The sequence below is a fragment of the Saccoglossus kowalevskii genome, chromosome 5 (genome assembly GCF_978046115.1).
Source record: "Saccoglossus kowalevskii chromosome 5, keSacKowa6.1, whole genome shotgun sequence".
Taxonomy (NCBI): domain Eukaryota; kingdom Metazoa; phylum Hemichordata; class Enteropneusta; family Harrimaniidae; genus Saccoglossus; species Saccoglossus kowalevskii.
In genome coordinates, this window is record NC_140645.1 from 434,717 (window position 1) to 448,276 (window position 13,560).

Sequence of the window (13,560 nt, forward strand, 5' to 3'; positions counted from 1 at the left end):
ACATCAAGTTTACCTCGACTTAAGTAAGAATACAGGCCGGTCTAGAGGGCCTTTCTATGCCAGTGAGGTCAACAATGTGTCTTGTCACACTTGACACGATTATTGTCCCATAAAATATACCATACTGTATTTGAATCACTTTTCCGTTGTCTGCGAAGTTTCAAGCATTATTATAATTTAGTTAGTATTGCTGAAGCACGTCGAAATTAGCATGTCAGAACTACTGTCAAAACAACGCTTATATGAATGCGGCCACTGTTTTAGATGGATGGGAAAGTCCTCGTTTTACAACCACAAGCGTACTTATTTCGAACCTTACGGTTACTGGGATGATGATGATGGAAAAAAAGATTGAAGTCGAAACAGGTAAGCATGCTTTTGCACTGTTATGTTTTCCATCAGGAACACCAGTATGATATGCAAGATTTAAATGTCTACACAGACAGAAATTATAAAGTTCTCAGCAGACGGTGTTAGTAGGCAATTGGCATTGTATTGCTTTACAATATTTTTTTTTCTTTGTGGGAGGAAGGGGGGGGGGGGGGTGGCAATACCACACCAACAATGTCTATGTGGCTGATAATAACAATGTCTTATAGAAAAACACAAAGTGGGATATGATCATATGGCACTGTCATCTTCAAGATACACAAAACTTACAAATAAAAAAAATTTTGCTAATAAATTTGCTTGATTTTAAGTTTAAAGGCTGCACAACACTAATACAACCTAAAATTTGTCCAAATCTCAGTATTTTGTTCACTGAGTCAGTGTTTATTTATTTCTGTGCAGAAGACGTGGGTTAACCATACAGTTTCAAAAGAAAAACTAGGGTATAAAATAGCACTGATAGTGTTTTAGAACTTTTTACCAATGGTTCTTATAGCGAAGATTTGTCTTTGTATCACAAATCTTTGCTGGTGACATAGGGGTAATAAAAATATAATATTGTGGCTCATGAGCACTTTTTGTTGTCTGAATTTATTTTGAAAATCTAGATTGTGCATATATATTTAAAATGAAATCAAACATGTTCTATGGGCATGTTTTGAGTGTCGCAAGGTGGCGAAAGTTTTGTCATTAACATGCAGTGTTTTTTGACAAATGGGACACATTTCTGGGCTGTAAATGCGATATCGATAAAAACAAGGAGTAGAATACCACTTTAAAGCTGGATGTGTACTGACATTAGAATTTCAGCTAAAATATTGATGTGAACAAAATGAATCTGTTTGTGGTAAAAATTATTAGGTCAAAAAAAAAATAGATCTGTTTCTGGTCCGAAGTTTCTTAAAAAACAATGCGGTGATACGTTTTTTTTCCCCCTTTTTTTTTAAATTGAGTTTTAGAAACAAAACTGGATGAAACTGACTTGTCATACGCTAACACAGACACTATAGAGAGAAATCAAGAAATTTAATCTGCACATGCGTGAACAAGATACAGTGCCATCAACGACAAGCATACTTCACTTGTTTTTCTTTTTTTCAAATTAAAAAAAAAAAACTTTCGAGAGCGGCCTTTTGAACTGACGACCAGAAACAGATCTATTTTTTTGTTCTTAGTCAAATATAAAAAGAAAATAAGTCATTGTATTCCATATTATTTTGAAGTAATCACATGCTATACACTGTTGTCCCATTGAACACATTAAAACAGAATTACAAATAAAAATAATTTATTTTAATGATATGTAAACAGGATTATCATGATAAAGTTAAATCACAAAATTTAGTATAAATTAATTGAATGTTTCTTTTATTCAACTCATAATTCTTAGTTTTTTGCAATAAGTTTAGTATTTTATTTAGTTGCAGCTTTACATGAAGTTGAAGTACATCCAGTTCATGTGCCTGATGGCAGTGATGCTGTTGCTGTCCAAATTTTACCAAAAGATGCCCATAACCAGTCATTACAGGAATCAGATGAACAATGTTAGGAACAATGGTGAGATGATTTAACTTATTGATAAAAATTCAGTCCCAAATAAAGGCTCTACAGTATAGAATTTCAGTATGGAGGTCATTAGGCCTGTATGGTTAAACAGGAAGTCTGTCATGCTAAAGGCACTCAAACTATCTTTTGTGTCTATGGCATTGTATTTTTGCACTCTTTGACACTGTGCTGCTGTAAGTATTTGGTGTATGACAAAATTGTTTTACAGTCTGAAAAGTTGTTACATGTTGAATGTATGGAGGAAATTCAGTCTGGCCTCCAATATGGATGTCATATGATACTAAAATTTATGTGAAATGGGGCAAGTGAAAGACATGTATTGATCAATGTTTCATCAAATAAAATAATCCTTATAGATATTGTACTCATTTATATTTTATGGCATCATTTCCAGTTTAATCACCGATGTTGAGGAAGATCACAGTGAATTTGATGTATATTCTAGCTCTGAAGAAAAGAAAGATAGCAATGAAGTAAGTCTATGATTATTGAGGTGTGGCTACATCTTGCAGCACAGGGTAGATGGTTTCCTGGCCTTTGTTTAGTATTTAAGTGATTGTCACTGTTCAGTCATGTAAGCTTTTCTACTGTGACATTTGCAAACCGTTACACCAGTTTTTCCCACAACAAAATTGTGATATACGTATGCAATTACTATTCATAATTATCATGTTTAATCATGGTATTTATATTCAAAGCCATTCATGTCAACATTTTCCATGATTGAGTAACCCAAATGCTCCCCAAAACACAATGACAGAACTTTACCAGTCTGAGAGCTGTTTACAACTGCAAATAAAATGGCACACTGCCTAGGTGGGTGAAATAAATGGCACACAGTCATACTTTTAAAAACGCAAGTTCAATCAGTTAAACTTTATTTATGAAATCAAAGATTTTGATCATTATTAGATCAATATAATTTATTGATAAGGGACACGTTTTGAATTTTTTCTTTTTATTTTCTATTTACTTCTCAAGTTTTCCTATGACATGGACAATCATACCAAGCTATGTTTTTTTGTTTTGTTTTTTTGAAAAATGAAAGTGTGCCAACTACTAATCCTCCATTGGTTAGGTGTCATTTTATACCCAATGTTGAAAAAGTACACAATAAAAAAGTAAGAAAGCGTCTCAGGTCATTAAATACAGAACAGAAGAGCACAGGGACTGTGCATTGTAAACGCTTGTCCACTTAACCAATAGATTTGTTGACATGATCACAGCTTGTTGAAAAGTGTATACTTCTCCCCAATGCTCATTAACAGTGTAATTTTATTTTATAGAGATCAAGTAATTATGATAGATGTCAGTCATCAGGAATTGGGCCATCAATCAATAAAGAAAATGTACAAGAGGTCTGGGTAGATGAGGCTGACATCAAGGAAGCCATGCAGTTCAACAACGATGTGCCTGACAATCAACATGCTGATACAACACAAACGGATCATTCTCATTTGATGACTGCAATATTATTGTTTATTCTTTCATGGCAAAAAACCTATGTTGTTTCTGATAGAGGTATTCAGTGCCTTGTGGCATTCATCAAACATCTGCTACTGACAATAGCTACGATCTTTAACATTGATGCGCTGACAAAGTTTGTAAAAATTTTACCAGGCACATTGTTCACTATTAGGAAATTTCTGGGACTTGACAGAGATGCATTCAAGCAATATGTGGTATGTGCTAAATGCCATAGTGTTTATTTATTTGAGGATTGTTTTAAAACCAAGTTTAACGGAAAGCAAGTTTCATTAAAGTGCCAGCATGTTGCCTTTCCACAACATCAACATCGGTCACGTCAAAAGCAATGTGGTGAAGTGTTACTCAAAAAGGTAAAAGGACAAAATGGTCGAGAGTACAGTACTTGTATCCCAAGAAAGTTTATTGTTATAGAAGTCTAGTTACATCCCTGGAAATGTTTGTTAGAAGACCCGGATTTACAACTGCATGCAACAAGTGGAGAGCAAGACAACCAGGAAAAAAACATTTTGAATGACATCTATGACGGGAAAGCGTGGAAAGATTTTTTCAATGAAGGATATTTTAAAAGTAAATTTCACTTGTGTCTTACATTGAATGTGGACTGGTTACTGTACCATCAGCCCCTGTATTTCAGTAATAAAATGTGTAAAAATTGCAGATGTTTGTGTCACAAAAGAAAAGTTACTGTATGTGGCGTCATAAAATGCATTATAGGGCATAGTATTTCAGTATCTTGGATTTTCTTTGATAACAGCTGTGAGAGAGCGAATACACTTTTCAGATTTTGTATATAATTGTTTATTATTTTATTATTTTATATGCTGGTCTACTCTACATAATCATACTTGTTTACTCAGAATGTGATTTTTAAAAGTTTACCTTGGACTATAATCACCCATGCCAGCAGTCTCACTGAAATTATTTACATATGCTTCTATTGGTAATACGCTTCTAATATGCAAATTTTCTGTTCATGTGCTTTAAAATGTGTTCTTAATAAATCAGTTTGTTTTGCAAAACAGAGTACCATGTTTCAGGTGTTATTTTTTGATATACACTTCCCATTTGATTGAATAAGGTACTGCATGTGCTTTATTGCTATGGTAAACCTGCCAGTCTGTATTTTTATTAATATTTGGCGAAATGTTTGAGGTCCACCTTTACCAGAGATGTAACTTTTTAAATAATTATGATGTATTCTGTGTTTCAAAATAATTTTTTTAAATGAAAATTTTGTGAATTTGTGTTGATTTTAAGTGTTTGCATTGTACACGTATACAGCACTGGTCAATATGCATCTTGAACTTCAACACAAAAGATTCTACCAACCATTGAGTTTGTGCCAAAAAACTTGATTTGGTTCATTTTAACTTGAAATTAATGTTTTCTGCTGCACAATGCCCCCCCCCCCCCCCATTCCATTCATGAAAGTATCTTACAATGCAATTTTTGTTAGAAGCATTCATGACAAAGTAGACTGGCCCAGCTGTGATGACTTTTTTTCATTTAAATGATAATAATAAAAAAAAAATTGGAAAAAATAATTTTGCAAAATTTCGCGGTTAAAGGTGATTTTGCGGTAACACCTCCATTTCGCTATTTTTTTTTCTTAATTTTAAATTAAAAAAAAAAATTATTCGCCCAGACTGTGCCAGTCTAATAACAAAGCAATGTTACATCCCCTAAACATGGCTGTCAGTATACATACTAGTTTTGCACAATTATAGTTACCATAAATGATTTAATGTCCAATTCCCAATCAAGTATGGCAAAACTTGCAGGAAAGCAAAACAAGGTTTGGACTACATATACAGTGAAACTAATTGCCCAGGAGTAAATGACAACCTGTCAAATTTGTACTTTGTTATCAAGCAATAATGCATTGCATGGGCGAGTTTGAATTGGGGGTGTTGTGTCGTTTTGAATAAGGAAATTGTTATTTCTTGGTATACCCAAGGGGTCATACTGGTAACAACATATAAATACCCGAGGTGAGATGTGTACTTATAGTTTTTCAGTATAGTTCAAAACATGTCTTCAAATTTCTCAGCATGTACAGAAACAGATAGCCTCGTTAAGATCAATTCCATATGTCGACGATGTATCTGCACCCCCCCCCCTGTGTAAACCCACCAGTCCGTCAAATCAAATCAAATCCCCTCACCAGTAGAATTATGTGCCAGTATGTATCAGTATATTTAATTAGATGCATATGTATTTACTTGTATTTGGCTAATACAAGTAAATACACACCGTAGAAATAAATGGTAAATACATCAGAAATAAACAATGTATTTATAGTAAGTATTTACCTGTATTCACAATGTAATCACCATGTATTTACAAGAGTGCAATTACAGGTGAATAAAGGTATGAATACAGGAAATGTATTTCCATTTCCTTTTTTCATGTGTATCACCCTGTATCTACCTGTATTTACCAAAAATACAGGCTTTAATAAATGTCTGTACTTAACAATATTTTCGCTATTTCACGTAGTGGTACTTTGCCACTACTTTGCAGTATTTTGCCACTACTTTGCCGTACTTTGCCACTACTTTGCCACTCCTTTGCCGCACTTTGCCACTACTTTGCAGTACTTTGCCACTATTTTCCCGTACTTTGCGACTACTTTGCATAACTTTGCCACTACTTTGCCACTACTTTGCCGTACTTTGCCACTACATTGCCACTAGTTTCAAACTTTGCCACTATTTTGCAACTAGTTTCACACTATGCGCTACTTTGTCACTATTTTGTCACTAGTTTCCCACTTTGCACTACATTGCCACTACTTTGCCACTATGCACTACTTTGCCACCATTTTGACGTACTTTGCCACTACTTTGCAGTACTTTGCCACTACTTTGCCGTGCTTTGCTACTACTTTGCCGTATTTTGCCACTACTTGCCACTACTTTGCAACTATTTTCACACTTTACCCCTTTTTCCACTACTTTGCTACTATTTTGCCACTAGTTTACTCTTTGCAGCACTTTGCCACTACTTTACCACTACTTTGTCACTAGTTTGGCACTTTGCACTACTTTGCCATTACTCTGCCACTCTTTTGCACTACTTTGCCACTACTTTGCCACTATTTTGTCAATACTTTGCCACTACTTTTTAGCACTTTGCCACTAGTTTGCCACTACATTGCAACTAGTTTCACACTTTGCCCCTTTGCTACTACTTTGCCCCTATTTCGCAACACTTTGCCACTACTTTCCCGTACTTTGCCACTATTTTGCCGTACTTTGCTACTACTTTGCAGTATTTTGCCACCACTTTGCTTTTACTTTGCCACTACTTTGCCGTATTTTGCCACTACTTTGCTGTACTTTGCCACTACTTTAAAACTACTTTGCCACGACTTTGCCGTACTTTGCCACTACTTGGCCACTACTTGGCCGTATTTTGCCACTTTTTTGCCGAACTTTGCCACTACTTTGCTGTATTTTGCTCCCACTTTGCCACTACTTTGCCACTAGTTTCACACTTTGCACTACTTTGCCACTACTTTGCAACTACTTTGCCAATTGTTTCACACTTTGCACTACTTTGCCACTACTTTGTTACTAGTTTGTCACTAGTTTCACACTTTGTCACTAGTTTCAGAGTTTCACCTTTTTGCACTACTTTGCCACTATATTGCCACTACTTTGCCACTAGTTTGCCACTATTTTGCCACTACTTTACCGTACTTTCCCGTACTTTGTCACTACTTTGCCATATTTTGCCACTACTTTGCAAGACTTTGCCACTACTTTGAAGTACTTTGCCACTACTTTGCCACTACTTTGCAGTACTTTGCCACTACTTTGTCATACTTTGCCACTACTTTGCAGTACTTTACCACTACTTTGCAGTACTTTGCCACTTCTTTGCCGTACTTTACCACTACTTTGCAGTACTTTGCCACTACTTTGCAGTACTTTGCCACTACTTTGCCACTATTTGCCACTACTTTGCCACTATTTGCCACTACTTTGCCACTACTTTGCCGTACTTTGTCACTACTTTGCACTACTTTGACACTACTTTGCCGTATTTTGCATTACTTTGCAGTACTTTGCGACTACTTTGCCACTACTTTGCAGCACATTGCCGCTACTTTGCAGTGCTTTTCCACAACTTTGCCACTACTTTGCAGTACATTGCCACTACTTTGCAGTACTTTGCCACTACTTTATAGTACATTGCCACTACTTCGAAGTACTTTGCCACTACTTTGCCGTACTTTGCCACTATGTTGCCGTACTTTGCCACTGCGTTGCAACTACTCTGCCACAACTTTGCCATACTTCGCCACTATTTTGCCGTACTTTGCCACTACTTTGCCGTATTTTGCCAATAATTTGCCGCACTTTGCCACTATTTTACCGTACTTTGCCACTACTTTGCCACTCCTTTGCAGTACTTTGCCACTACTTTACCACTACTTTGCCGCACTTTGCCACTACTTTGCAGTACTTGGCCACTATTTTTCCCGTATTTTGCAGTACTTTGCGACTACTTTGCGACTATTTTGCAGTGCTTTGCCAGTACTTTGCCACTATGCAGTACTTTGCCACTACTTTGCCACTACTTTGCAGTACTTTGACACAACTTTGCCGTACTTTGCCACTACGTTGCCGTACTTTGCCACGACTATGCAACTACTCTGCCGTACTTTGCCGTATTTTGCCACTACTTTGCCTCTACTTTGCCATACTTTGCGACTATTTTGCCGTACTATGCCACTACTTTGCAGTATTTTGCCGTACTTTGCCGTATTTTGCCAACACTTTGCCGTACTTAGCCACTACTTTGCAGTACTTTGCCACTAATTTGCCGTACTTTTCCACTGATTTGCCACTATTTTGCAGAACTTTGCCACTACTTTGCAGTACTTTGCCACTATTTTGCCTTTATTTTGCGACTACTTTGCAGCATTTTGCCACTAGTTTCACACTTTGCACCCCCACTGCCACTACTTTGCTACTACTTTGCCACTCCATTGCCACTAATTTCACATTTTGCCCTACTTTGCCACTACACTGCCGTATTTTGCCACTACTTTTCCACTATTGTGCCATACTTTGCCACTACTTTGCCATACTTTGCCACTACTTTGCCGTACTTTGCCACTACTTTTTCACTACTTTGCCACTACTTTGCCGTACTTTGCCACTATTTTGCCGTACTTTACCACTACATTGCCGTATTTTGCCACTACTTTTCCACTATTTTGCCGTACTTTGCCACTACTTTGCCGTACTTTGCCACTACTTTGCCATATTTTCCCACTAATTTGCCATACTTTGCAGTACTTTGCCACTACTTTGAAGTACTTTGCCACTACTTTGCCACTACTTTGCAGTACTTTGCCACTACTTTGCCGTACTGTGCCATACTTTGCCGTATTTTGCATTACTTTGCAGTACTTTGCGACTACTTTGCCACTACTTTGCAGCACATTGCCGCTACTTTGCAGTGCTTTTCCACAACTTTGCCACTACTTTGCAGTACATTGCCACTACTTTGCAGTACTTTGCCACTACTTTATAGTACATTGCCACTACTTCGAAGTACTTTGCCACTACTTTGCCGTACTTTGCCACTATGTTGCCTTACTTTGCCACTGCGTTGCAACTACTCTGCCACAACTTTGCCATACTTCGCCACTATTTTGCCGTACTTTGCCACTACTTTGCCGTATTTTGCCAATACTTTGCCGTACTTTGCCACTATTTTGCCGTACTTTGCCACTACTTTGCCACTCCTTTGCAGTACTTTGCCACTACTTTACCACTACTTTGCCGCACTTTGCCACTACTTTGCAGTACTTGGCCACTATTTTCCCGTATTTTGCAGTACTTTGCGACTACTTTGCGACTATTTTGCAGTGCTTTGCCAGTACTTTGCCACTATGCAGTACTTTGCCACTACTTTGCCACTACTTTGCAGTACTTTGACACAACTTTGCCGTACTTTGCCACTACGTTGCCGTACTTTGCCACGACTATGCAACTACTCTGCCGTACTTTAATAATAATAATAATAACTCTATTTAATTAAGCGCAACAATTCCAACATATGAAGATCAAAGGCGCTGATACAATAAACAATCAGTCAAATATTAAAAGCACATTTAAATAAGTGCGTTTTCAGTCTGGATTTAAAAATGTCTACTGAAGGACTAGAACGAACAGACAGAGGTAATTCATTAAAAAGTTTAGGACCTAAATTTTCAAAAGCACGGTCTTTGTATAACACCTTGGACTTTTTACTACACATCTGACGAGTTTTAATAAGAAACTTCGATTCAGATCTTAAACTACGACTCGGTACATAAAATTCGATTAATTCACATAGATAATTTGGGGCAAAACCATACAAAGATTTATACACTAGTAAAAGTAATTTGAAATTGATTCTTTGTACAACTGGTAACCAATGAAGTTTAATAAAAATGTCTGTAATGTGGTCATATTTTCGAGCACGAGTGACAAGGCGGGCTGCTGCATTTTGTACACGAATAAGAGGTTTTATCTTAGTTACAGGGAGACCAGACAATAATGAATTACAGCTGTCTAAGCGAGAAGATATGAAAGCATGTACCAACTTTTCAGTATCAGATTGGGATAATGATTTACGAATACGATTAATATTTCTTAGATGGGAATATCCAGATCTACAAATAGTAGAAATGTGTGTTTCCATAGATAGCTGCGAATCAAACAAGACACCTAAGTTTCTAGCACTTGACGAAGCACTAACCAATTCTTCACCAATTGCGATACTAGACAAAGGACACGAGTCTTGTGAGAATCTCCGAGACGACATGCACACAAATTCAGTTTTCGACACATTCAAAAGTAGGAAATTACAAGACATCCAATCGCTAACATCTTGAGTACATGTCTGAAGTATCACCCGGGCGCGAATTTGATCATCTTCAGAAACCGATAAATAAATCTGTGTGTCATCGGCGTAAAAATGATATTTTACGCCGTGACGTCGCAATAACTCGCCCAATGGACGCATGTACATTGAGAACAATAATGGCCCTAAGACGGAGCCCTGTGGAACACCGGTTACTAATATAGACGTCATATCAGAAAATACATTTCCAATTTTCACTTTTTGAATGCGGTTACTCAAATACGACTCAAACCATTTGATGATGAGACCATTTAAACCAAAATTTGATCTCAACCTATCGATGAGAATCCTGTGATTCACAGTATCAAAAGCGGCTGAAAGATCCAAAAGTACGAGAGCAACTGAATTCTTAGAATTATCAATACTGCATAGTACATCGTTAGCGACCCGCAAAAGAGCCGTTTCAGTGCTATGTGCGGTCCGATACGCTGATTGAAACTCTTCATACAACGAATAATTCTCTAAATGTTGTTTCACTCTGGATGCAACGACACGTTCAAGGACTTTAGATATAAAAGACAAATTAGAAATCGGTCGATAATTTTTCAGCATGTTTGAATCCAACGATGCTTTCTTGAGCAGAGGTTTAATCAGCGCACATTTCATTTTCTCAGGAACACTTCCAGTGCGAAGTGATTCATTTATGATATCTGTTATAGGTGAAAGCAGGATAGAAAGGATCTTTTCATCTTTTAATATATTAGTGGGTAAACAGTCCAAATCGCACGAAGCCGACGACGATTTTTTTATAATTTTAATTATTTCATCCTCCGTGGCTGGTTCAAAACATTTCAATTCATCACCAGAGAACTTGTGCAGTTCGTTAAAACGGTTTCCATTCAATAAATTTAGATTTAGTCCTTGATTGATTTTCTTAATCTTATCCACGAAAAACATGCTAAAACGATTCGCTAAATTTATTTTGTTATCGTGAATCGGCAACGCATTCAAATTATTTGTCGAGCCTAGAAGACCATTTACGATGGAAAACAGTTTTCTTTGGTCACCATTACAATCCGCGATCTTATCAGCGAAATAACTCCTACGTGATACATCAATAAGATCATTAACTTTATTTCGTTTAGATTTGTATATTTGGCGATGGACAGTTAAACCAGTTCGCCGCCACGTCCGTTCAGCTTTACGGCGTTCAGTGCGGGCGTGGTAAATATCAACATTTATCCACGGCTCGGCCACACGAACGTGAACAGTCTTCTCCTTCATGGGGGCATGTTTGTCAAGCGTTTCCGATACAGCAGTGTTGAAAATACGTAACTTAGCTGTAGAATCTACCTACTTTGCCGTATTTTGCCACTACTTTGCCTCTACTTTGCCATACTTTGCGACTATTTTGCCGTACTTTGCCACTACTTTGCAGTATTTTGCCGTACTTTGCCGTATTTTGCCAACACTTTGCCGTACTTAGCCACTACTTTGCAGTACTTTGCCACTAATTTGCCGTACTTTTCCACTGATTTGCCACTATTTTGCAGAACTTTGCCACTACTTTGCAGTACTTTGCCACTATTTTGCCTTTATTTTGCGACTACTTTGCAGCATTTTGCCACTAGTTTCACACTTTGCACCCCCACTACCACTACTTTGCTACTACTTTGCCACTACATTGCCACTAATTTCACATTTTGCCCTACTTTGCCACTACACTGCCGTATTTTGCCACTACTTTTCCACTATTGTGCCATACTTTGCCACTACTTTGCCATACTTTGCCACTACTTTGCCGTACTTTGCCACTACTTTTTCACTACTTTGCCACTACTTTGCCGTACTTTGCCACTATTTTGCCGTACTTTACCACTACATTGCCGTATTTTGCCACTACTTTTCCACTATTTTGCCGTACTTTGCCACTACTTTGCCGTACTTTGCCACTACTTTGCCATATTTTCCCACTAATTTGCCATACTTTGCAGTACTTTGCCAATATTTTGCCGTACTTTGCCACTACTTTGTCACTACTTTGCCGTATTTTGCCACTACTTTACAGTAGTTTGCCACTACTCTGCAGTACTTTGCCACTACTTTTTCACTATTTTGCCACTACTTTGCAGTACTTTGCCACAATTTTGACGTACTTTGTCACTACTTTGCCATATTTTACCACTAATTTGCCATACTTTGCCACTACTTTGCGGTACTTTGCCACTACTTTGCAGTATTTTGCCACTACTTTGCCGTACTTTGCCACTACTTTGCCACTCCTTTGCTGTACTTTGCTACTCCTTTGCAGTACTTTCCCACCACTTTGCAGTACTTTGCCGCACTTTGCCACTACTTTGCAGTACTTTGCCACTATTTTTCCGGATTTGCGACTACTTTGCATAACTTTGCCACTACTTTGACACTACTTTGCCGTACTTTGCCACTGCTTTGCCGTACCTTGCCACTACTTTGCAGTACTTTGCCACTACTTTGCCATACTTTGCCACTACTTTGCAGTACTTTGCCACTACTTAGTAGTACTTTGCTACTACTTTGAAGTACTTTGCCACTACTTTGCCGTACTTTGCCAATATGTTGCAGTACTTTGCCACTACGTTGCAACTACTCTGCCACAACTTTGCCATACTTCGCCACTATTTTGCAGTAATTTGCCACTTCTTTGCCGTATTTTGCCACTACGTTGCCGTACTTTGCCACTATTTTGCCGTACTTTGCCACTACATTGCCACTCTTTTGCAGTACTTTGCCACTACTTTGCAGTACTTTGCCACTACTTTTCCGCGCTTTGCCACTACTTCGCAGTACTTAGCCACTATTTTCCCGTACTTTGCGACTAGTTTGCCTCTACTTTGCATAACTTTGCCACAACTTTGCCGTACTTTGCCACTGCTTTGCCATAGTTTTCCACTACTTTGCCACTACTTTGCATAACTTTGCCACTACTTTGCCGTACTTTGCCACTGCTTTGCCGTACTTTGCCACTGCTTTGCCGTACTTTGTCAGGACTTTGCCACTATGCAGTACTTTGCCTCTACTTTGCAGTACTTTGCCACTACTTTGCAGTACTTTGCCACTACTTTGCCGTACTTTGCCACGATGTTGCCGTACTTTGCCACTACTATGCAACTACTCTGCCGTACATTGCCGTATTTTGCCACTACTTCACCACAACTTTGCCACTATTTTGCCGTACTTTGCTACTACGTTGCCACTACTTTGAACTAC

At 37.9% G+C, this 13,560-nt stretch overlaps 2 protein-coding genes across 2 annotated transcripts; one reads left to right on the forward strand and one right to left on the reverse strand.

Moving 5' to 3' along the window:
- Positions 1-242: 242 nt before the first annotated feature.
- On the forward strand, positions 243-4,467 carry LOC144352934 (uncharacterized). The gene is made up of 4 exons (XM_085499467.1): positions 243-366; positions 1,818-1,908; positions 2,351-2,429; positions 3,243-4,467. Exons 1-4 carry the CDS (start codon positions 243-245, stop codon positions 3,861-3,863), a joined length of 915 nt encoding a protein of 304 aa, XP_085355593.1. The 3' UTR covers positions 3,864-4,467.
- Positions 4,030-11,595, reverse strand: LOC146742793 (uncharacterized). The gene is made up of 2 exons (XM_085499468.1): positions 10,737-11,595; positions 4,030-4,067 (listed from the first exon to the last, which is right to left on the reverse strand). The coding sequence occupies exons 1-2, from the start codon at positions 11,593-11,595 to the stop codon at positions 4,030-4,032; spliced, it is 897 nt and encodes a 298-aa protein (XP_085355594.1).
- Between the last annotated feature and the right edge of the window lie 1,965 nt (positions 11,596-13,560).

Coding starts and splice junctions, on each gene's coding strand:
- LOC144352934 (XM_085499467.1), top strand. CDS start 243: ATGAATGCGGCCACTGTTTTAGATGGATGGGAAAGTCCTCGTTTTACA. Junction 367..1,817: donor AAAGATTGAAGTCGAAACAG/GTAAGCATGCTT, acceptor ATTTAGTTGCAG/CTTTACATGAAGTTGAAGTA. Junction 1,909..2,350: donor CCAAAAGATGCCCATAACCA/GTCATTACAGGA, acceptor CATCATTTCCAG/TTTAATCACCGATGTTGAGG.
- LOC146742793 (XM_085499468.1), bottom strand. CDS start 11,595: ATGAAGGAGAAGACTGTTCACGTTCGTGTGGCCGAGCCGTGGATAAAT. Junction 4,068..10,736: donor CGCTAACGATGTACTATGCA/GTATTGATAATT, acceptor ACTGAAATACAG/GGGCTGATGGTACAGTAACC.